Below are 24703 nucleotides of genomic sequence, written 5' to 3' on the forward strand. Positions count from 1 at the left end.
ATCATACAGCAGCTAAGTACTGGAAGGATTAAGATTTTTTAATAGAAGTAATTTGCAAATCTGTTTAACTTTCTGGCACCAGTTGATTAAGAAAAAAATTGTTTTCCTGTGTTCCAGTGGAATACCCCTTTAAAGCAGTTATTCCAGCTTTAAAGGGGTATTCTCATGTTATATAGCATATCACTAGGATGTACCATCACTTTATGGTTAGGAGGGGGGGAGACCTCCTGCATAATACCCTTTATTGTCTTTTCCTTGCATAGTGGCCACAAGTCTCTGGGCCATGCCAGGACCTGCAATGCAATCCCCATTCAAGTACTGGCTGCATATCCTTTTACAGCAGAGTACACTGTGCAGGGAAAAACTCAAAAGGGGGCGCTATGCTTCATTACCACTATGTTACCTTCAGTCTCAAGGATATCCACAGTCATAGCATATCCTAACAATATCAATTCCTGGCATTTTTTAACAATATATCATCACTTCATGATATTGTTTTCCAACCACTGTGCTTCCAGCTGTAGCAAAACTACAACTCCTAGCATGCCCGGACAGCCTTCGGATTGCACGCGTTGCCTGTTTACATTGACAACCTGTCAAAAAGCTTTGCCAATGTATTCCGCAATTTGTTTGCAGTGGGCCCATTGGCTTAAATGGAGGGGGAGATTCATCAATACCTATGCTGAGGAAAAGTTCAGATCACTTCTTTCATTTTTGAAAATGCCTCTGAAAACTAAAACAAGCAATCTGATTGGTCGCTATGGGCAACTGGTCAATTTTTCCTCAGCACAGATTTTGATGAATCTCCCCAATAGTCACTAAACTTTCTCATATTTCTCCTGTGTATACTGTTTCTGTGCAGGAGTCAAAAGGGCAGCAGACCCATACAGAAACAGAATTGGGGAGATTTATCAAAACCGGTGAAAAGTTCACCAGTTGCCTATAGCAACCAATCACATTTCTTCTTTCATTTAAAAAAAAAAAAAAGCCTCTGCAAAATTAAAGTAGCAATGTGGTTGGTTGTGACTGGGCAACTGGGCAACTTTTCCACTGCAAGGGTTTTGATAAAGTCCCCTTAATATGTTCAAAAACTGCTCTACATTGAGTCCATTAAAGCCAATGGACCCCGCAGAAACATGTTACAAACATGTTACTGTATTTGTCACTGAACCTTTTTTGAAGGGTTACTGTGTGAATGAGGCTTAGCAAGCAGGCATTTGACAGGTTAAAGGCGTAGTGCAGTGAAACATAACTTATATCCCCTATTCTTTGGATAGGGGATAAGTTATAGTATAGATCTCCTGAACGGGGCCGCGGCAGTATGCAGGAGGTGGCTGTTCTGACCCCGCAGGATTCCATGGCCGACACGCCCTCTTCATGTATCTCTATGGGATACATGGAGGGGGTGTGTCGGCCGCTCTGTGCGGAGTCAACACGCCCCCTTCCAGCAGACTGCCGGGGCCCCGTTAAGAAGATTGTGGGTGGTCGCAGCGTCCGGACGCCACGCGAACTGTATATTATCACCTATACTTTGGATAGGGGATAAGTTATGTTTCACTTCAGGACTCCTTTAAGTTAACATTTATGTAACGTTTATGGTCCTTTTTGCTGCAAGTAATAAGCATGGCCTCCTCCCCCAGACATCAGGGGACATGCATACAGAGCCTTATCTGTATGTATAATGTTAATATCCCACCTTATATATGCCTCCAGCACTAGTTCATGCATAGCTTCTGTATTTGGCTCACAAATCCCTCTGTTCTGCTGCTCACTCATTCTGACTTGGGATGGGGCATGTCCAAGGAAAGCACTGAGGCTGCCCTCACTCACCATGCATTCATTTCCTCCCTGTATCTGCTGTGCAGTGCTGGGTCTCTTCATCCAATCACTGCCTGCAAGTTGGTCTGTAACCCCCTCCTTCTATTTTCATGCTGCAGTCTTACAGGACAGGAGTGAGCACAGAGGAGTGCTAGTCCTGCCCTCTCTTCCTGGACTTGGTGCCAGCCTATGATTCAGCTAGTAGGTACTTGGCTTCAAGGGAACCCGGCTCACGGCGCTGATCGACCAGACAGGAGGATATGCTTAAAAAAGGATTTATTGACCAGAATGCAACGCGTTTTTCTGCGCATGCGCAGCAAAACGCGTTGCATTCTGGTCAATAAATCCTTTTTTAAGCATATCCTCCTGTCTGGTCGATCAGCGCCGTGAGCCGGGTTCCCTTGAAGCCAAGTACCTACTACCACTTATACTCCGGAGGACAGCAGACAACCTTTTACTACATACCTATCCCATTGTTGTGTATGTGTTTACACAACCACCCAGGGTGAGCAGTTCTAAAATATATATATTTAGCCCCCTGGGTCCAACAATACTATTCTATGGAGCGCTTATTTCCTTGTCTCTATGCTTCAGCTAGGACAAAGATGATGCTGCAGCCAGTCAGGTTTATGTTCTGGATGGTATGGGGACACCTAGTGGTCTTTTTATAAGCCATGATTTATCAAAAAAAAAGGAGATAACATTTTTTCTGAAGTATATTAAAAACATATACTCCAAAGAAATAGGGAAACACTCCAAAATTATAATGAAAATATAAACCAACTTTATTAAAGTACACACAGTATAAAATGTATTAAAATGACACTCACAGGAAATAGATCACGGAATACATGCAAGAAGGTAGGCCAGTAAAAAAATATAAACAAAAAAAGGTATCACACCCTATATTCTACCATAGTAAAATGTAACAATCCTGACAATAGGAGTACATAGGCAGAGAGGGAAATAGACACACCCTAAATAATGCACAAATACATGATGAGCCTTACCAAATACACGTGCAATACCCCTACATATGTTTCGCTCCGTTGAGCTTCCTCAGGGGGCTTGGCTACCAACGGGTATAGGGACTCTATTTATATGCATATGCAGCCAATAGCAATAGTCCATGTATACATCGCTCTATCTATCCTCCAATAAACACAATCCTACCTTGTTCCGCTTGCCGCCAGTAACACATAATATATCCTGTTTCGGCCATGATACCGGAAGTCTTACACCCGGCCAGATCACGTGATCAAAATGGATCACATGACCAGCCTGTGAAAGAACTCTTGCGAGAGCTGTATATCAATGATGGTGCGCATCCGGCAGTATAATACAATGAATGGAAGCGGGCTGAGTACAAGATGTACAACATATAAAATGTTTTTGATTCCAAGAGTGCCCATTTAAATCCCCGTCGGCTGCTCACAATGCCCCAGTCTATGTAGCAAAGCTGACCATGGAAATGCACAAAACAATTCTGTTTCTAGTGTTTGCTCAAGTGATCGGTTGGAAAACTGGAATATTTCTAGATTTTTTTTTTTTTTTATATGGATAGTCAAATAAAAAGAAAACTCTAAAATTAAATTTAAAATAAATAAACAAATACATTTAAAATAAATGAAACAATATGTCATTTCCTGATGATACCTTTCATAATAATATGTTTGGATGAAAGTAAACATATTCATTTTGTATGGAAAATTCATCGGATTTGGAAGGCTCCGTAACTCGATTGTAGTCAGCAGGCAGGTCATTTTACTTACCATCCACCCTTATAAATAGGAACTCCTGCTACCTAACACAATAAAACTCTGGTTTCTACCGCATTGATTTATTCTGTGCATTCCACAGGAAAACATAAAACAATGTTCTGGTATAAATCATTTTTATCAATATAAAACAGATGGAAGTAAAATGTCTTATCGTATGTGTGGGGCACTGTACAGACTTAATGCGAGCCTTATTTGAATTTGTATAGATGGTGAATAATTCCCTTTGTACTTCATTAGTCACCTCTTCTCCTCGAAATGAATTATTTTTATATTACTTTTAATTTTTTTTTATTTATTTTTTTAGGCTGGAACTGAATGGGATGCCAAAGAAAGAATATTCCGGAATTTTGGTGGCATTATGGGGCCTATGGATGAACCAATTGCGATGCAGAAATGGGGGAAAGGGCCCAATATAACGGTTACTGTCGTATGGATTGACCCCGTCAATGTCATCGCTGCTACATATGATATTCTAATTGAATCTACTGCAGAATATACTCATTACAAGCCTCCTCTGAACCTGCCTCTCAGGCCTGGCATCTGGACTATTCGGGTTCTCCATCACTGGGTGCCCGTAGCTGAAACTAGATTTCTTATAAGTCCACTTACCTTTTCTAGCCGGCAGCCTATTAAAAGTGGTAAGTGCAAGAATGAGTTGAACTATAAATACAATCATGCCCTGACAGCCAGCAGTTGTGGCCTCTGTAAATATATGTAGAGCAGTATTTCCCAACCAGGGTGCCTAATGTTGTTGCAAAACTACAACCCCCAGCATGCCTGGACAGCCTTTGGTTGTCCGGGCATTCTGGAAGTTCTAGTTTTGCAACAGCTGGAGGTACACCGTTTGGAAAACACTGATCTATAGTGTAAACTGGCGGTTCAGTTAAAGCTTACCTGTTTTATCACAGAAAAAAAATACTGCTTATATATACCGTATTTATCGGCGTATAACACGCACTTTTTAGGCTAAAATGTTTAGCCTAAAGTCTATGTGCGTGTTATACGCCGATACACTCCCAGGAAAGGCAGGGGGAGAGAGGCCGTCGCTGCCCGCTTCTCTCCCCCTGCCTGTCCTGGGGTCTAGAGCCCTGCTGCCGGCCCTTCTCTCCCCCTGGCTATCGGCGCCGCTGCCCGTTCTGTCCCCCTGACTATCGGTACCGACGCCCCATTGCCGGCACCGATAGCCAGGGGGAGAGAAGCGGCGCCGATAGCCAGGGGGAGAGAAGGGGCAGCGGCACCCATTGCCGGTGCCGCTGCCCCATTGCCTCCCCCCATCCCCGGTGGCATAATTACCTGGGTCGGATCCGCGCTGCTGCAGGCCTCCGGCGTGCGTCCCCTGCGTCGTTGCTATGCACGGCGCGGCGCACTGACGTCATGCGCCTCGCCGTGCAGCGCATAGCAACGACGACGGGGACGCACGCCGGAGGCCTGCAGCAGCGCGGACCCGAACCAGGTAATTATGCCACCAGGGATGGGGGGAGGCAACGGGGCAGCGGCGCCGGCAATCGGTGCCGCTGCCCCTTCTCTCCCCCTGGCTATCGGCGCCGACAACGGGGCGCCGGCACCGATAGTCAGGGGGACAGAACGGGCAGCGCCGCCGATAGCTAGGGGGAGAGAAGGGCCGGCAGCAGCGCTCTAGACCCCAGGAAAGGCAGGGGGAGAGAAGCGGGAAGCGACGGCCTCTCTCCCCCTGCCTTTACTGGGGGTATATCGGGGTATACACGCGCACACACGCACCCTCATTTTACCATGGATATTTGGGTAAAAAACTTTTTTTACCCAAATATCCTTGGTAAAATGGGGGTGCATGTTATAGGCCGGTGCGTGGTATACCCCGATAAATACGGTATATTACTTACTAGGTCATGGAGATTATTTACATGTCTTTGTTATTTGTCTTTGCTTCTGTATTTGGCTCACAAATCCCTCTGTTCTGCTGCTCACTCATTCTGACATCCACTGCTCAGGAAGTGGCATGTCAAAGGCAAGCACTGAGCCCATCCTTACCATTAGTCCACTTCCTCCCTGAGTCTGATGTGCTGTGCTGGGTCTCTTCGTCCAGTCTGTAACCCCCTCCTCTCTGTTTTCAGACAGGAGTGAGATCAGAGTAGTGCTAGTCCTACATCCCTTCTTGGACTTTGTGCCAGCCTGTGCTTCAGCTGGGACAAAGATGATGCTGCAGTCAGACAGGATTATGTTCTGGATGGTATGGGGACCCCTAGTGGTCTTTTTTTTAGAAGCCATGAATTCTATAAAAAGGAGATAAACATTTTTATGAAGTATATAAGAAAGGTTAATGTTTTGCCAAGATATGCAGCATATTAAACATTTTTTGATTCTGTCAGTGCCCGTTTAAGGTTTTCCATAAGAAATGCAAGCAAGAAATCTATTACTGCTGCATTATGCCATATTCTATTTTTTATTTCATTTACGGGGGGCCCTTTCTTTATTTAATCAGACTTGTTTTGTGTACTGTGAGCATATTCGGGCAACTGCTGGGAGCTAATGCAGCACTAATCCTCCTTAGCTGGAGAACCAGCTGGCAAATATCTTATTATAACAAAAGATTTAAAGGTTTCTTATTTTTAACACAAACCAAGTATGCATTTATGATTTTTTTTCCCCTTGCAAATTACAGAGTAAAAATAATTTTCTTAGCAAATATTCTTGCATGTATCTCACGACGTTTAAAGGGGTACTCCGCTGCCCAGCGTTTGGAACAAACTGTGCCTCCCATAGACTTGCATTTAGGGGGCGGGGCATGACATCATGAGGAGGCGGGGCTGTGACATCACGAGCTCCCGACTCCAGCGTTCGGAACGGTTTGTTTCAAATGCTGAGCAGCGGAGTACCCCTTTAATACTATATCTAGAGTGTTTTGTTTTTTTAATGTGCTTGATAAAAGCATTTTAAAAAGAATTGCTGAATTTTGCAGTGCAGTTTTTATGCCATATGTGTTTTTTTACAGGCAAAACTCAAAAAACTTTTCGGCTGTAAAAACAATGTGGGCAAAATCTAAATTGCAAAACTACAGCATCTTGCGTTAAAGCGGACCTGTTAGCATGTATGGCTGGTTATTTATTATGAATCCAGACATACTATTTTTTATTTCAGTAGTCCTTTTGATCAGTGAGCTATAAGCCTTTTTTATGTGCAAATTAGGCTTAAGTGCCTAGGAGGTGTTCCCCAGCATGACAAGAGCCCAAGAATGTCCAGCCCATATCCTTTTAATCACCCCTTCCATACCTGCTTGTATCTGCCTATGCTGTTTGCCTCTAGATAAAAAGGAGATGGACGGGACTTGCCTTAAATTTTGCCATGCTGGGGAACTTAAAACTAATTTGCATATTTAAACAAAAATTGTGAACCTGTTCACCCACGTTAAACCCAATACACTGGGTTATAGCGTGGCTGAACAAGAATCCGTTGAGGGGTCTGGTGTAATGTTCCACCGAAGATCCACTTCTATCTTCACTGAATTCCAGCTGAAGGCGGACCCCGTCAGCTGTATTTATATCGGTGCTGGTCTCCACGTCCTAGTGCTGGTCACGTAAGCGCTCATTCGGCTCATGCGCTCACGCGACCAACACGAGGACATGGAGACCAGCGTCAATGGGTGGACAGGATGACAGTTTTCTTTTTTGAAAAAAATGCTTAGGTTATGGTCACACAATGGAATTTCCGTGTTAAATTCTGAAGAATCCGCATGGACATTCCGCAGCAGAAGATTCCCATTGATTTCAGATTCCAGCATTTGCAGAAAGAATAGACATGTCTAATTTTTCTGCGGAGTCTGCACAAAAATGCATTGCCGTCTGTGAGACCATGCATTTCCGAGCGGTCCTAGCGCCGGCATGTTCTGCCGGCACATCGCTGTCAGGGGAATGTCCATACGGAAATGTTATGTTCGGACATTCCACCATCTAAATATAGCCTTAGAGTTTGCCAATGAAGAGGTCTATTAAAATAAAAAGGTGTGTCTGTAATCATAATGACTAGCCCTATCTATCCATACTTTATATTGCCCCTCTATGCTAATAGCACCTTATACAGCACTGAATACAGCAGTTTGTATTGTCACAGTAGACCTTTCACTGAAAAATACCAGTAGTAATGCAGTCAAATGTCGGTGTCTACAACGGTAATAGTAAGGATCACCAAATTTCCTTCCCCAACCTAAGGTGGCAAGCTGAAGCCACATTTAGCCCAAGAATGTATAAAGGGGGAGATTAACTTTGGTTGAATTGTACAGGGAGTTATGGAAACAACTTCCATACACTTTAATGGTAAGTTACCTTTTTATGCAGTCTCAGCCATCCCAAAGATGACCTATGAAATATGTATGCCATATATGGTATGTCCTTTCTATATATATTATATAAAAGGCTATAAATAAAAAAAAAACTCAAAAAATAATACAGTAAAATTCTGTACATATGGTTTTACTGTGTTTTTTTCCCCAAAATGGTAGTGGTGTGCTTTTCTGGCTAAGCACTATGATTGTGCATGAACATATGAGCATACAAGTCTGTATCTGAGAAACAGCTGGGCAGAACTAGAATTCATTAAATGTATTTACCTAGATCCATTCTTCACAGGGCCAGTTAAGATTGTCTGCTGCCAACAGATATAATACTGTACGTTTTTCTTCAGGAGCCATGCCAAAGACTCTTGGGTTTGTTCCAAGGGAAACAATTTCTTATGTTTTTGTTACTCCATTACTATTTTAAGCGATTACAATAGTCAGAAATTCTTGGCAATCTGTACATATCTATAGAAACTGAGACTGAAATAGCATGCGCCATATATAAAAAACATATGTCCACATGTAGAAATGGGTAAACCGTGTTTCAATAGCACACACATTCTGCATATACATTGTAGAAATATTTACAGCCAACTGTTACCAATGCAAAGATTTAAATGGTTTTCCTGGAATTAATAAGAATAGGACCATAACATAAAAATAACATAATCTGGATATACTTACCTCACCGATTCCTCTCTGGTCCCCCGCTGCCTGCTGCCTGCATCCCTTACCACTCTGTCCATAGTCAAAGGATATAGGGTGACGACCACCTGATGGTTTGTCACTGCAGTCTCTGGAGATATACATTCATCAAGACCTGTGCTGAGAAAAAGTTGACCAGTTGACTATATCAACCAATCAGATTGCATTTTTCATTTTTCAGAGGCTTTTTCAAAAATTAAAGAAGCAATCTGATTGGTTGCTATGGGCAGCTGGTCGACTTTTCCCTAGTACAAGTTTTGATGAATCTCCCCCATAGTCTCTATCAGTGCGCACAAGGAGCTGTAGGGAAATTAGAGACAGGTGCAATGAGTGTATTGGAAAATCTAGTATGTTCATAATAAATCTATTTTTTCGTTCATTCTTTGTAGGGAACATGTGAAAACAGACTTGATCTTGATATAGCTTAAAACATATATATTTTCGGGCTCACCGAACTTTCTGAAAAAGTTTGGTTTATGGCGAACAGGTTCTCCGTGAACCGGCAATGGTAACTAACAGCCCACTAATAAATGCTTTGCTCTGCTCGTAATGTGATAGCTTTGATGGGCTTGCTCCCTACTGGCTTGGATTTGTAGTGTACCAACTGGACATAGTACTTAGGGGTGTAAGAAAAAATCGATTCAGTCAAGTATCGCAATATTTCATTTGACGATACTGTATTGATTCAAAATATTTTCAAATCGATCTTTTTAGGGATGTGGAATTCCTATCTCCTGATGCCCGGGACATGCGGTTCCAGGTGCCGGGCAGGTGAATTTCTCTGGCCCTTGGCCCGGCTTCGGGCAAGCAGGGCCGGACCTGACAAACGCGGCAGCGCTCAGCAGTCTGTATGGAGCGGGTTCTGGACTCCTGCCCGTTCCATACCCTGCAGCCCCCGGCAGTTCTCAGTAACCGGGGGCCGCCGCTAATAGCCAGCATGCGGTGATCGCCGCAGCTGGCTATTAACCCTTTAGATCACCGCTGTCAAAGCTGAGAGCAGCATCTGAAGGGACCTGTGAATGCTCCCTGGTGGGCTAGTGGGGTGGATCGGCTTTCCCTGTCATTGATAGAGCCTGGCTGGACTAGACTCTATCAATGGATCATGGAGCACACAGATCAATAGAGTTCAATAGAACTCTATTGATCTGTTTGAGGAATCTAATGTGATTCCTCCTAAAAGTCCCCTAAGGGACTAAAAAAGTGTAAAAAAAAAAAAATTCTAATAAAAGTTTAAGACACACATTAACCCCTTCCATATTAAAAGTTCAAATCACCCCCTATTCCTATATAAAATCATGTAAACATAATAAAAATAAACATATTTGGTATCACTGCATGCGTAATTGTACAACCTATTAAAATATAACATTATGTATCCTGTATGATAAATTATGTAAATGTAAAAAAAAAAAAAAAACAACACATAATTGCAATTTTTATAATATCCTAGAAAAAAGTTAAGAAATTAAAAAGTCAGATCAATACCGAAATGGTACCGATACAAAAAAAGATTATGGCGCAAAAAATTAGCCCTCGTACAGCCTCATGCGAAAAAATCGCAATATATCGTCTTTGAGACAGAATCGGGATATATCGGGATATATTGTATCGTCATATGTGTATCGTATCGCCAGATTCTTGCCAATTCACACCCCTACTGCAGGTGACAGGAGGTCACTGTCTTAAGAGTGCATTCATGTCGCAATTTTGTCCTACGGTTCCCATATACAGTGTTGTATATGAAAAGTGTATGCCACCGTATCAGAAGCCTTTTACATGGACTTCCCATACAAATCCGTACACATGAAGATACATCCGGCAGCTTCTCATTCACTTTAATGAGCTGACCAGAGTCAGATAGTTACACCGGTAAGCTAATTTTTGCGCTGTATACTACGGTCTTCTACGGTTTTAGATCTAGTCACAAAACCAGATACGGGGTAAAAATGAGCCGTCTGGAGTCACTATCTGACTCCGGTCGGCTCATTAAAGTGAATGAGAAGCTGCACAGGTCCAGCTGGGATACGAGATCTAAAAATCTGTCTATCTATAAAAATTAAAAATCTTAATCCTTCCAGTACTTATCAGCTCTTGTATACTACAGAGGAAGTTGTAGAGTTCTTTCCAGTCTGAGCATGGTGCTTTCTGCTGCCTTCTCTGTCTATGTCAAGAACTGTCCAGAACAGGAAAGGTTCGCCATTGGGGATTTGCTCCTGCTCTGGACAGTTCCAGAGGTGTCAGCAGAGAGCACAGTGGTCAGACTGAAAAGAACTATACAACTTTCTCTGTAGTATACAGCAGCTAATAAGTACTGAAAGGGTTAACATTTTAAAATAGAAGTAATTTACAAATCTGTTAAACTTTCTGGCACCAGTTGACTAGAAAACATTTTTGCCCACCGGAGTTCTCCTTAAAACTCACTGTATCCTCATCGGCCTGGGAGCTATATGTCACATAAATGTAAGCAATGATTTGATAACCTAGGGTCATGTGATGGCTGTAAGATATGCTGGGTTACCCTGACGCCATCTCAGTGTTCCCAGTATGCCTCTTTTCAATCAAGCACCAAAAAGCCACGTGTTCCTTACCCTTTCTGCTATTATTACTGCTCTTGGCAGGCTCTTGCGAGCCAAGTCCGGTAATGTTCGAAAGCTGTCACGCCAAAGTTCAGAGCGAAACTGGGTTAGCTGGACACTGCTCACTCATCTTTATTCTTGTGGCTCTGATTAGGGCAGCAGAGATTATTGAAGTGTTCACAGACCATTCATGTCAGGCACCCAAAGGAAACGTCTATGATTAGGGAAAAATTGGTCTTTTTTTTTTTCTTATAATGTATTTATGTATAAGAAACAGTGCCACATCTGTCTACAAGATGTGCCTAATATCACAGTTCACTCCCATTCATTTGAATGGGGATGTGCTCTAATAACAGCCATAAACTATACACTGATGCACGGCACTTTATTGAAAAAAAGACGGATTACTTCTTTTTTTTCATTTTTTTTTTTTTTTTCAGAACGTGACCTGTATGGCCTATAAAGTTTTTGATGATGATTTTTCTAATTTTTGGTAATTTTTGGTGATGATTTTTTTCAAATTTTCCATTTTACTATGTATATCAGTGTTTCCCAACCTGGATGCCTCCAGCTGTTGCAAAACTACAACTCCCAGCATGCCGGACAGCCAAAGACATCCTGGGAGTTAAAGTTTTGCAACAGCTAGCGGCACCCTGCTAGGGAAACACTGATTTATATAATAAAATATTCCTCTTGCCGTTTTCAATCAGGCCACTAGGCGTAAAATTAAGCATAGACTTCCTAAAACCTCCCGTTTAGATCACCTTCTAGCAGTCTCCTTTGTATCCACACACACAGTGATAGATAACACTAGTGTTTAGATAAGATCAGGCCATTAACAATAGGTGCTGAACCCCCCCCCCCCCCCCTTCCTTCACATTGACTTCTATGTCCATGGGGCTTGCCGTAAATCATATCTTAAAATTCTGTTAAAATAGCTCAGATGGCTCCCTCCTATTATAATATGCAGAAGTGAAGTTAAAGGGGTACTCGCATGGAAAACTTTTTTTTTTAAATCAACTGGTGCCAGAAAATTAAACAGATTTGTAAATGACTTCTATTAAAAAATCTTAATCCTTCGAGTACTTTTTAGGGGCGGTATACTACAGAGGAAATGCTTTACTTTTTAGATTTCTCTGGTGTCATGACCACAGTGCTCTCTGTTGACCTCTGTTGTCCATTTTAGGAACTGTCCCCATAAAAATCCCCATAGCAAACATATGCTGCTCTGGACAGTTCCTAAAATGGACAGCAGAGGTCAGCAGAGAGCACCGTGGTCATGACATCAGAGAAATCTAAAAAGTAAAGCATTTCCTCTGTAGCATATAGCCCCTTAAAAGTACTGGAAGGATTAAGATTTTTTAATGGAAGTAATTTACAAATCTGTTTAACTTTCTGGCACCAGTTGATTTAAAAAAAAAAAAAGTTTTCCACGGGAGTACCCCTTTAAGAATTCAAACATCTGTCTGTAATCAATAATATATCTAGGTCAAAACAAATAAATTCATAAATAAAATAAATAAACAAACATATAAATTCATCAATAAGATAAATTGTTCTTGTCACCTGCATCTCAAAAACATTTCCAGAATCCGCCCGTTTCTCACTACTGAAACTGCTAAAACTCTCATTATTGCTTTGATTCACTCCCGCCTAAACTACTGTAACTCTTTACTAATAGGCCTTCCTTTCTCCAAACTCTCTCCTCTTCAGTCCATCCTTAATGCCGCAGCCAGACTCATCTTCCTCTCCAGCCGCTACACCGACGCCTTCTCCCTGTGCCAGTCACTACACTGGTTACCAATTCAGTCCAGAATACAGTACAAAATCCTCAGTCTCACACACAAAGCTCTCCACAATGCTGCACCTCCCTACATCTCCTATCTCATCTCCGTCTACCATCCTACACGTTCTCTCCGATCTGCTAATGATCTCACACTAACATCTTCTATAATCCGAACTTCTCACTCCCGTCTCCAAGACTTCACTCGTGCTGCACCGGTTCTCTGGAATGCTATCCCTCAATCCCTCAGACTCAACAACAACATCCATAGTTTCAAGCGTGGCCTGAAAACACATCTCTTCAAACAGGCCTATAACAGTCTCTAATTGGCCCCAACATATCCTCAACATATCCTCAACATATCCTCAACATATCCTCAACATATCCCCAACATATCCCCAACATATCCCCAACATATCCCCAACATATCCCCAACATATCCCCAACATATCCCCAACATATCCCCAACATATCCCCAACATATCCCCAACATATCCCCAACATATCCCCAACATATCCCCAACATATCCCCAACATATCCCCAACATATCCCCAACATATCCCCAACATATCCCCAACATATCCTCAACATATCCTCAACATATCCTCAACATATCCTCAACATATCCCCAACATATCCTCAACATATCCCCACACCTCTTGTTTGAATAGTTATTGTGTAATATTATGTCTGATACTTGTCTTTGTTTGTACCCCATAATTGTAATCGCTGCGGAATCTGTAGGCGCTATATATATATATATATATATATATATATATATATAAATAAATAAAAATTAAAAAATAAATAAACAAATACATTCATAAATAAGATACATAAATAAATAAAGAAATTCATGAATAAGAGAAATAAAATAAATACATAAAATAAACAAATAAATAAATATATAAAATAAATAAATGAAATCTAGTTTATTCATTCACGTTAAAGGAATTGTCTCCTCTTGGTTAGCCTCTTTCATATGAAAGCCATGACAATCTGTTAGTATTTATTGCTCAGCAGAGGTCTTGAGGACCACATTCCTACATTCCCCAAGGCTCTATTCACTTTGCATCTAATGCAGTTTTGTAACATATTCTTCAGGAAAAGCTCCTGATATATTCCTTCTTCTAATGCGGTGTTTCCCAATCAGTGTGCCTCCAGCTGTGGCAAAACTGCAACTCCCAGCATGCCCGGACAGCCTTTGGCTGTCCGGGCATGCTGGGAGTTGCAGTTTTGCCACAGCTGGAGGCACATTGGTTGGGAAACTCTGCTTTAATGTATATGACTCTATACCATTCAGTATATTTATTTTAGCAGTGCCCTGTTCTAAAGGAATACTTGTGTATACCAACATGTGTGTGCTATTAATGACCTATATACTCAATGTGTATAGTCCCTAAGGATAGGGGAAATATATCTGCTTCTATTGCACAACTTTCCGTTTATATTACGTTACTCAGACCCCGAGATTGTTTAACGCACTACAACAAGCGTATTCCTGGCACGGCTCTGCTGCATCCTGAACTGCACAACCAGCAGAACTCCAAACAAATCTTAACACGTCCATAAATTTAATTACAAATGTGTTCTTTGTCAAAGCCGGTGTCTGGGGACATTGCGCAGTTCGGATTTGTACACCTTTCCTGAATATAAGACGTAAGCTTTTCCGCTGGCAAAAGAAAACCCAGTCTGGTCAATGTAGGTCTCTATTCCCCCTCTGCCTATTTACTGCCAATATCAGGCCTATCCTCTATACAGTGTTACCAGATAGCTGCGTGGCAGCGCCCGCCTGACAGATGCACGGAATTCTTGGCCGCGCGTCGCTATCTAAAGGAAAAGAACACATTTCCTATCTAGCAAGCCGAATAAGACCTTTCTGTACTCCAAAATTGTCAGTTTAATGTTGACCCAAAAAAACGAAAAAAAAAAAAACGGGGATTGAAGGTGAAAGCCTGTGAGAAAGCAGCATTCACACGTTGGCAAAGTTTGCAGAGACACGTGAATGACCTCACGTAGGTGCCATGTTGAAATTTGACAGTGTGTCTCTCTTTCAGCAAGGCCGTCCTGTATTTTACGCCGGGACTGTGAATAGAGGGCCTGTTCCACGAATTAATCGGCCAACGTCAGCCTTAGCTGTTTTCATTGGAACCCGGGACTGACTCAAAAAACAGCCAACATTTTATTTTTTTTTTTTAAATAAAATTTTTTTTTTAAAAAGGGCAAAGCCGCCTTAAACATTATACGTCAATTATAGAACATTTAGTCTGAAATCAAATGGCATCCCCCTCGCCGCAAGGCATATTTATTGAAGTCAGGATGAAATAAATGCTCCTTCCATCCCGACATGAAGCTCAAGCTGTGAAGAACCTAGTCATTATAACTTTAGATCCGCCGCATATGTTGTTTGCATTCTGGCCAGATTATTGTGTTAGACAGCCATGCTATAATATTAAATAGCACAGGCTGTTGATGTTATTTTACAGTACATATGGCTTATACAGGAGAAAAAAAAAATAACCCAAGCCTTTCGATATTAGTGACAATTAAGTCAATAAGCATAAGTGGCATAAACATACATGGAAGGCGGGGTCTACTGAAGGAAATGCGTTTGATCTCGTGGCATTCACAGCAGGTAGCAGTGATACTGACAATAAATGTGTTCTTTTATTTTAGGCTTAAATTTGGCATAAGCTGTTTCACCTGCATCATTCCATTGAACTTTGTGATATTTACGCTGAGAACAAATGTGGACCTAATAACAGCAGTAAGAGACTAACAGGGTGATCCCCTCACTGTCCTTTATTTCCAATAACTCTTTCTGCTCAAGCCCTAAACGACCATGACGTATATACATGTTATGGTGCCGTTAAGAAAGTATAGCGCAGGCTTCTGGCTCAATCCCGAGCCATACCAGGCTACTAAAATCAGCTGGGGTCTGCCATTCACAGTGGGCATGTGGCTTTTGGCTATCAACCTTTCAGTCAAAGCTGACCGCGATGTCTAAAGGGACATTTAAAACTTCATTGATGGTCCAGTGAGGTGGATCATGGGGGGGGGGGGGGGGGGGTTTGTTTGGTGATTTGTGGGTCCATCCTCTTCAAGGATCTGCTTTTGAGAGAGCACATAGATACATACAAAAAAATGTTTAAGTAGTAAAACATGATGGCAATGATACAAAGTAGGTAAAGTAGGTGTAGTTGTAATCGCAGCAACCGAGAGAATCAAGATAATGTGTTAGTTTAACCGCACAGTTAACAGCACAAAAAATTTGCCCTCATACATCCCTGTATACCATATATACAGTTATATATATTTAAAAAAAAACTTCATATGGGTCTGTAACTTGAAGAATGAAAATTGGCTATGTCCTTAAGGCCACAACCCCTCCCCTACCTCCCCCCTTATTTATTACCATACACTTCTCTGGTCCTTTGGTAGTGGCTGTGCCCGATATTACAGCTTAGAGAAGCTTTGTCCCATTGAGAAGATGAAGAGTGAGCTGTAACGCCAGCCATAGCCACTACCAAAAGCACAGAGCTGTGCCTAGCAAACAATTAAAGGCATGTAGCATTCACTGGAGTTTCATAGCCTCTTCGGCCTATCCCCACCAATCTGATATCGACCTATCCTAAAGACTGGAGAATGCCTGGGGACTCTGAGCCCATTTCTTGCTTGGAACAGTGTTTGTCAGTCTAATATACCAATTTAAAGACAGTAGGGGTTATATAGGAATATAATATAGCAAGGTAGAATCAGCTCACCCCAAAGCCCAGTCGCCAGGCCCGGAGACAGTGCGGACTGCACTGGACTGCAGACAGTAGAAAGAACAACAAGTCCAGCTCGGTCTCAGATCAACAATGCAGGCTTTATTCACATATAGTTACAAGGAGCACAGGTAGGTGGCAGGATGTGACGCGTTTCGGCCAGGTGCTGGGCTTACTATGAGTAAGGCCAGCTGGAGTTGTTCTTTCTACAGCAATATAATATACATATAGGTTGCTCTGTATATCCTTCATATATAGCATTTAACATGATGTATCCACTATATTTAGCTCACTCAAGGGTGATTCTCCTTTTTTTAATTTTTTTGTGGAGAAGTGTTATTTCACAATGTTGCAGCAAGGGCTTTGGGATTTCTGCCAATCCGTAAGCTTGTTTGTTTGTAATAAGAAAGATCGTGTCCATTAGACTTCAGAATTAACAAGAGGTTTTTCTTCATTTTAGATGATGTGACCAAATTTCATGGAGGACCTCCAAAAAATGCATACATGGAGCAGAGTTTCCAAGGCTTGAATCCAGTATTGAATATCCCTATTAACTCAAACCAGGTGGAACAAGCAAAGAAGAATGCAGCACTTGTAGGTTCAAAACTGGAAAGTTGGGTTGACAATTTGGCCAGTACCCTTTGGTCCGCAGTAGACATCTGTACCACAGGACCCTCCTCTTGTCCAGTCATGCAGTCATGTTCTCAGACAGCCTGGAGTTCACTAAGCCCTGACCCTAAATCAGAACTTGGACTTATCAAACATGATGGACGTTTGAGGTAGCATCTGGTGCACCCTTCAGTGGCATGGGATTCAAAAGGGAAATTAACCAACCTTACAAAAAGAACGGATTCCTTAGCAATTTAAAGGGTTTTCTGCTTTTCCAAGAAGTCATCCACCATGGCAGGTGTTGAGAAGTCCTTTCTGCTCTCCATTGTAGGTTTTATGGTCATGGACTGGCATTGATAGCACTTCCCTACAATTGGTGGAGCACCAACAACAGACAAAGATCAAGGGCTCAAACTCGCAAATATTTCCCTTATTATTAAGTCATGAAAAGCCCCATCCACAAATACCTTCTATTTTTCTATTTCCATGTATATTTGTGTTTGTCAGTATTAATAAGAAGTGTTTAAAAAAAAAAAGGAAAATGTCAGATGTAATGTCAAGAACCTGGCTTTTCATTACATTGTGAGAATCTATAGAAAAAGGTGGCCTTTTCATGACTCCTGTTGCCAAAGAAGTCCCAAATGGCATTGCAGACACCTCTGGCAGCCAAAGGGTTGTAGGATGGAAATATGTTTTTTTTTAAGCAGTATGTGTTGCTCATGTGTACCATGTGCCAGCTATTCAGACATCCAAGTTCAATTGGATCAAAACCATCTGACATGGCATTGTTATCACATATGTATGTGTTACTTCTACAATTCTTCAGTCACAAAACCTAAAGGCTTACAAAAAGGCAGACATACTTACAGGGGCCCTGTAGGTAAGGGGCCACAGCCACCCAAAACATTCATCCTTATAGTAGGAAGAAATGTGTTTAGGCGGAGAAGATCATCCTTCATCTTGCAAAGTCCTTAAAGAGTACCTGTCACCAAGTGAAAGTTTTTATGTATGTTAGCTTATGTAATTTGAAGACACTTTGCAAATCACTTTCATTAAAAATTATTAACTTTTATATGTTTTATATTCATTAGAAAAAACGCCACTAGGTGGCTCTGTTCTGTTCCCTGCCACAATTAATACAGTGAGTTTGTCTCCTCCCGGCCTGGCAGGAGACCAAACTCAGGAAGTGCTTTGGCACATAGCAAGGCACAGCTCTCGCTCACTGCCTGTCAATCAGATAGGTTGGACTGAGCGCTGTGCCCGCCGCGTGCATCTGCCAAAGCTCAGTGCACTGAGCCTGCATGACAACCTGTTATAGTCTGATCAATCGAGGTCTTCATTACATCATATGTAAGGCTATCCCCGCCATGAAGTGCAGCAGAGATGTGAGGACAGAAGTGATCCTGCAGTAGGCTTCAGTGACGTTGCGCCTGCTGGAGCATGCCCAAATCCTCCTGCCGGCAGCTCACACTATGTGAGCAATAATACATTCAGGAAACAAAGCTTTCTAAAGCTCTAAAAAAAAGTTTTTAAGGGCAGGAAGGGTGTTAGGAGTAGTTAGGGAACATAGTATGAGTTAGTTTAGGATAGATAGTTTGGTGACAGGTACTCTTTAAGACTGACGGTCCATATGATAACTGTTGCTGTCTTTGGTTTGTAGGAAACTGGTCTTCTAAAATGTTCTTCAACATTGGGTCAACAAACAAAATGTCTGCTTCAGTCATATGTATGGCAGGTGGTCTTTGTAGACTACAATGTGACATATAAATGATAGCATTGGAGTTACAAAGTTGCTCAATATGTTACCCCAAATTTGGCTGCAAAATATTTCCAGCTATAAAAAAAATATATATATCATGTAGTCCCAGCCATAAAACAGCACTCCGGGAAAATGTTCCCATTGAGCATCTCTTAAAGAAAGGGACTTCTGGCCTACACGGTCAACATGGGGTCACGTGCTAACAGAAGAACTGGAATTGGGATCATACTGTAAGTGAAACTAAAGAGGTTAAACAAATTTACTGGAGTGCTGCTTTACAGGAGTAGTGTAGTGAAATATAACTTATCCAAAGGATAGAGGATAAGTTATAGATTGCGGGGGTCTGACTGCTGGGACCCCCCTGAGATCTCCTGAACGGGTCCCCAGCAGTCTGCCAGAAGCGGCCGTTACGACCCCGCAGGAAGCCGCGGCTGACACGCTCCTTCCATGTATCTCTATGGGACTATCTATCCAGCAGACTGCCGGGGCCCCGTTCAGGAGATTGTGGGCGGTCGAAGCTATCAGACCCCACACGATCTATAACTTATCCTCTATACTTTGGATAAGGTATATTTCACTACTCTACTCCTTTAAGTGTCCCTGTCATTTCCATTAATAACACATAGGCCTCGTCCACACTGCTTAATCTCCACCTGGAGATATTCGGGCCAGAGGTTCTGTCTAGTTTGTGTTTGGCTGGTGAAATTCTGAAGGCACACTGCAAATTGTGGAGAACAAAATTTAGATTTTCATAACATCTTGTGAAATAAAAGGTTAGGGGGGAGTGGAAACCCTTGAGGTTAATACATACTGTTAAATCTTTATTTTTGATTACTTTTTTTTTAACATGGACCAAAGAGAGATAAGTCTTCCTTTTCCCTTATGTGATGTTTCATCATTCTCAGATAGGTTTGAGCTTCCAGCACTTAAGCATTTGACCCTACACTGCCAGAAACATATTCTACATTGTACCGTGAGCTCTTTGGCATCCATTGTTTATTTATCACAGAAGTCTCTGAATTACTCTCTGTTCAAGAACAAAAGTCTAGTTTTAAATTGGAACACCCATATGCGATTGTATGGAGGGAGGGGGACTTCCAGGGTCCTGCCACCTGAAATACCATACTTGAGCTCATAGATTTGCTTTGACTTCTTATAAGGTTGAATTCCTTTTTTAAATATGACAGTTCCTGATTTAGGTAATAAAACAGCTCAATCTGAAATTCACCAATCAGACAAGTATAACCCTTCTGGTTTGTGCCCTACGCCATATTTATATGACTCTTATAGATGGACCGGGATCTTCTCTTCTGTAGGTGTTAGCTGTGCTGACACAATGTTCTTAGAGGCTAGAAAGTTGTAACATATAGCTCAACCCCATCTGGCTAGATGGTAAAATATAGGTAGGTTAATGTATTCTAGATATTTATTATTTATATTTTAGTCAGTGACTAATTAGTAAGTGCTGCTTTTGCAGCTTAAAGTTTATCTTACTAACTACAGCTGCCTTTCTTCAGTAAAGGCCCAGCGCTTTGCATTTTATTGTTTTAAGCAAGTAAAGACTTGGTCATGTTGAGAGTTTTATTCCCCATTTATTTGTATTTTAGCTGTAATCTTCAGTCCCCTCAGTGACAACACATTTGACTCCTGTTCACACTTTGATATACCATGACTGATTTGAATAACGTTTTTTTTTTTAAGTATAATACATAAGTGTAGAGGTTAAAGGGTAACTTTCATTTTTACAAACTCCTTACATGTCATAGTGATGTGAAACGTTTTGATTGGAGGGTCCAAGTGCTGATACCCCTAACTATCACTAAAACTAAGGGGTATGAACATTCAGCTGAGTTCTGTGCTCAGTCATTCCCGCATGGCTTTTCTTAGAGAATGATGTAAAAACATTTTAAAAAAGTAATAGTTATCCTTTAAGGTAAATACATACATATATATATATATATATATATATATATATATATATATATATATTAACATAGTATAAAGTGAGCGTTTTAAGGGGTAATCCCATCTCAACACTGAACTTGGAAATGTTTAGCCCATAGATGAATGGAGCGCAGGACGCCCATGTGTGGTGCGCTCCCACTATTCTTGGGACAATTTTGTCCACCTTTTCTGGATCAGTAAAAGTCCCTGCAGTCTGTCCCCCACGATCAGCTTTTATGCCCTATTTTATAGCTTGGGGATAACAAGCTGCAATGGGAATACACCTTTATTTAATAATATATTTTTAACACCATTACTGACAGCCTATATTTAACACCATTACAGACAGTTGACTATATTTTTATAGTAAGATATAATTGTGTATCTTAAAATTCAACATATATTTTTAAATAAACCCCAAATAAGACCAATAATCACCATAGAGGTTTATCTGTAGGCTCCTTCATCTGCCCCTCACAAAGTCATTTTTCACAGTGACACATAATCCATAAAGCCCAATAGTTATTGCGAATTGAAAAGAAAGGGCCTATGTTTAGTATGATCTAACCTCAAATGGCATCCCCAACGATAAAGAATATTGTTAAAGTAATTTAACATATAGCCCGATCCTATTTATTGTTTACCAACATTCTATACCTTCTCATGGACTTTTATAGGCCCAAAGTGTTGAATGACTTATCTCATGACAATACAGGCATGTAAAATGGTCACCAGAAGGTCACTAGCAACGTGCATACAAACCATTGGTGCAACTACCATGGCGGTCAGTATTGATGGGAGCCCCAGGCCTTGTTGGCCCATTCCTTTCCCAAGAGTTGATGTGAACAGTCCTCAATACCATAAAAGATAAGGAATAACACTGTACATTATATTTTTGTATAGAATTGATGGGCAGTAATATCTCCGTTCCGTCATTATGTTGTAATATTGTTGTATCTGCTATGATATGGACTGGATTGTGGTCTAGTGTCAAAGCTGTTTTTTTCCCCCAGTGGGTGCTACTGCCAGAGCTACCTCTCAGTGTTCACAACTAACCGGACAAAGCAACGTTCTGCTTTAACATATAGTTATTTGAATGTATAAACTATGCAAACCATCTCTTTTTTTTTTGTCACCTTCATTTTGGAAAAGCTTGGAAGAGATCAATGTTACCTTGCCGTATAACAGCAAGAAACTGTACAGGCTTCTCTGATAACAGAGTGAATCTATTTGGCGCTGTTCACAGTGCTCTATTTGTATATTATAACATTGTTACTTGGTTTTGCTTATGTTGTAAAACTTACTGTTTCTTTGTTTTACCTTGATTGTCTAGTGGTTACTATACTGTTCTGCCAATCGTAGTTGGCTAAGTTGTATTTAAACAGCCAGTCTGGCTTCATATTGCGTTGTTAAAGCTCCTGAACGTAAGGTATATTTTCAGCAAGAAACAGTGTTTTTATCCTTTGTACATTTTCTTTGTTGAAATATATTTACATGTTGGTGTTTATGTGGCTTATTGTCCAGGGGATAGTATTTTACATTAGATTATCAACCGGAATTAAAGGACTAACCAGGCTTAAAGGGGTATTCTGGCCCTAAGACATCTTATCCTCTATCTAAAGGATAGGGGATAAGATGTCTGATCGCTGGGGATCCCCGCAATCTCTCATGCTGCATGAGAGATTGTGGGGGTCCCCAGCGGAGGGACCTCCCACAATCAGACATCTTATCCCCTATCCTTTGTATAGGAGATAAGATGTCTTAAGGCCGGAGTACCCCTTTAAACATGCATTATTACCATGACACATTTACAAAACCTGTACAGTGACACAAGGAGACCCTGTGGGACTGCAGGAACTGCAGCCTTTCCATGTATGGTGCCCTCTTGTGGCAGTTGTAGGTTTGCATCAGCTGGAGAGCCACAGTTTGGGAGCTACTGATCAGTCTGAGATGAAGAAATGAATCCGCATACAATTTGGATCTTAAAATAACATGACAAAAGGTGGACATTAATGCAAAGCCCAAAATTCACAATTCTCAAAAGATACACAAATGTAATATTTGAAGTGTGCAAATGCAGTGTGGCCCAGACATGTCAAAAATGTAGATAGCTCAGAGTCTCAGTGATGAGACCCTCTTCAATCATTAGATAAAACAGGCTGAAGTAAATGATTGCCGGAGATAGGTTCCATTACAGTCTATGGAGCCCATTTCCTGCATTGAGCGATGAGCCAGGAAGTGGCGCACACTCCTGCGTGCTTCACCTGGCTATAATTAAAGATCGGAGGGGGTCTCAGAATTGAGACCCTGACCAATTTAAACTTTTGACATGTCTGTGCGACATGTCAAAATTTTCATTAAATGACAGTAGCGCTAGGGCTTTGTGGCCCTCTAAAAAAATAACCGGATAGTCAGAATGGCAGAAAAAAAAAGTCAACCCTTCACTCGCTCCTTAATTCAAGCCAACTTCATTCTGGACTACCCTGTGGAAGTGCCCCATTGATATCCCCATACACTCAGCAAAAGACGCTGCAGCCAGTCACAGACATTGACATTACTGGGGACCTCCATTGACAGTTGTGAGTGATAACAGATTTTATCCTGTCATATGCAGCCATCCTTACATTTTTTCTTAAAGGGGTACACCACCCCTATACATCTTATCCCCTGTCCAAGGGATAGGGGATAAGATGTCTGATTGCGGAGGTCCCACCGCTGGGACCCTCCGCTATCTCCGCGCAGCACCCAGCGTTCTATGTTTAGAGCGCTGGGTTCCTGTGGTGGGGATTGTGACGCCACGCCCACTTGAGATCTCATGCCACGCCCCCTCCATTCATGTCTATGAATCCCAAAATGTATTACATAAATCACATACATTTAAGTTATGTGATACATATAGGGATTGTGTTGTCTTTTAAGCCTTACAACTTTGAGGAGTGGCCTTACATTGGATTGGTTATATATACTATTCTTTGTTTAGTTTAAAAAAAACTTTTGACTTCTTGTTTATATCCAAGCACTAATCCTACAAGTATGCTTTTTTAATTTTTTTATTTTATCGGAAATCTATCGACTCTATATCATGCTTAGAGCTGCAGACATGGGCAAATAGCTGATAGGGAGATATAACAAATGATACCTGTTATAAGATCATGTTTTCCAGGCCGTGCTGATCTGCAGCATGCATGCCTCCACCCCTCCCTGCCCTACATAAACGATGGTGCATCATTATGGTCATAACCATCATCTGATAGTAGATGCAACTTTGTTAGCTGAGGTATTTTTCCTGATAATATAATTTAAAGGATCAATAAACCAAATATTTAATGGTCTCAATAAGAATAACAAAAAGATTTAAAAAAAATTAGAAAGCAAAAGATTACATAACATGATCAATTGTGACATATTTGGTCTTCACTAACTACTGTAATCCATCACTCATTTGATACAAAAAAAATAAAGTAGCAAAGTTGTCTTATTATGAAAGTGATCCATAGGAGGGCTATGGGCTTGAAAATTTCCAGTCATTGATTCACTCTCAGCTATATGCGCAATCAGTGAAGAAAATAGGACGGTGCATCCACTGGGTACCGGTCTTTGATCCCAGATGCTTTGGAACGACAGGTACCAGACAATTGATGGAGAAAAATACCC

The 24703-nt window shown here is 41.3% G+C and overlaps 1 protein-coding gene across 4 annotated transcripts in view; it reads left to right on the plus strand.

Moving 5' to 3' along the window:
- The window catches only part of XYLT1 (xylosyltransferase 1), a 340609-nt gene extending 316990 nt beyond the window's left edge, over positions 1 to 23619 (plus strand). For all 4 annotated transcript variants that reach the window (XM_056536893.1, XM_056536896.1, XM_056536894.1 and 1 more), the window contains 2 exons: positions 3904 to 4237; positions 17198 to 23619. In XM_056536893.1, coding sequence (XP_056392868.1) covers positions 3904 to 4237; positions 17198 to 17520 — 657 coding nt within the window. In that variant the 3' untranslated portion in view covers positions 17521 to 23619. The remainder of the gene's footprint in view (positions 1 to 3903; positions 4238 to 17197) is intronic.
- The last annotated feature ends 1084 nt before the right edge of the window (positions 23620 to 24703 follow it).

The sequence above is a fragment of the Hyla sarda genome, chromosome 8, assembly GCF_029499605.1.
Source record: "Hyla sarda isolate aHylSar1 chromosome 8, aHylSar1.hap1, whole genome shotgun sequence".
Lineage (NCBI taxonomy): Eukaryota > Metazoa > Chordata > Amphibia > Anura > Hylidae > Hyla > Hyla sarda.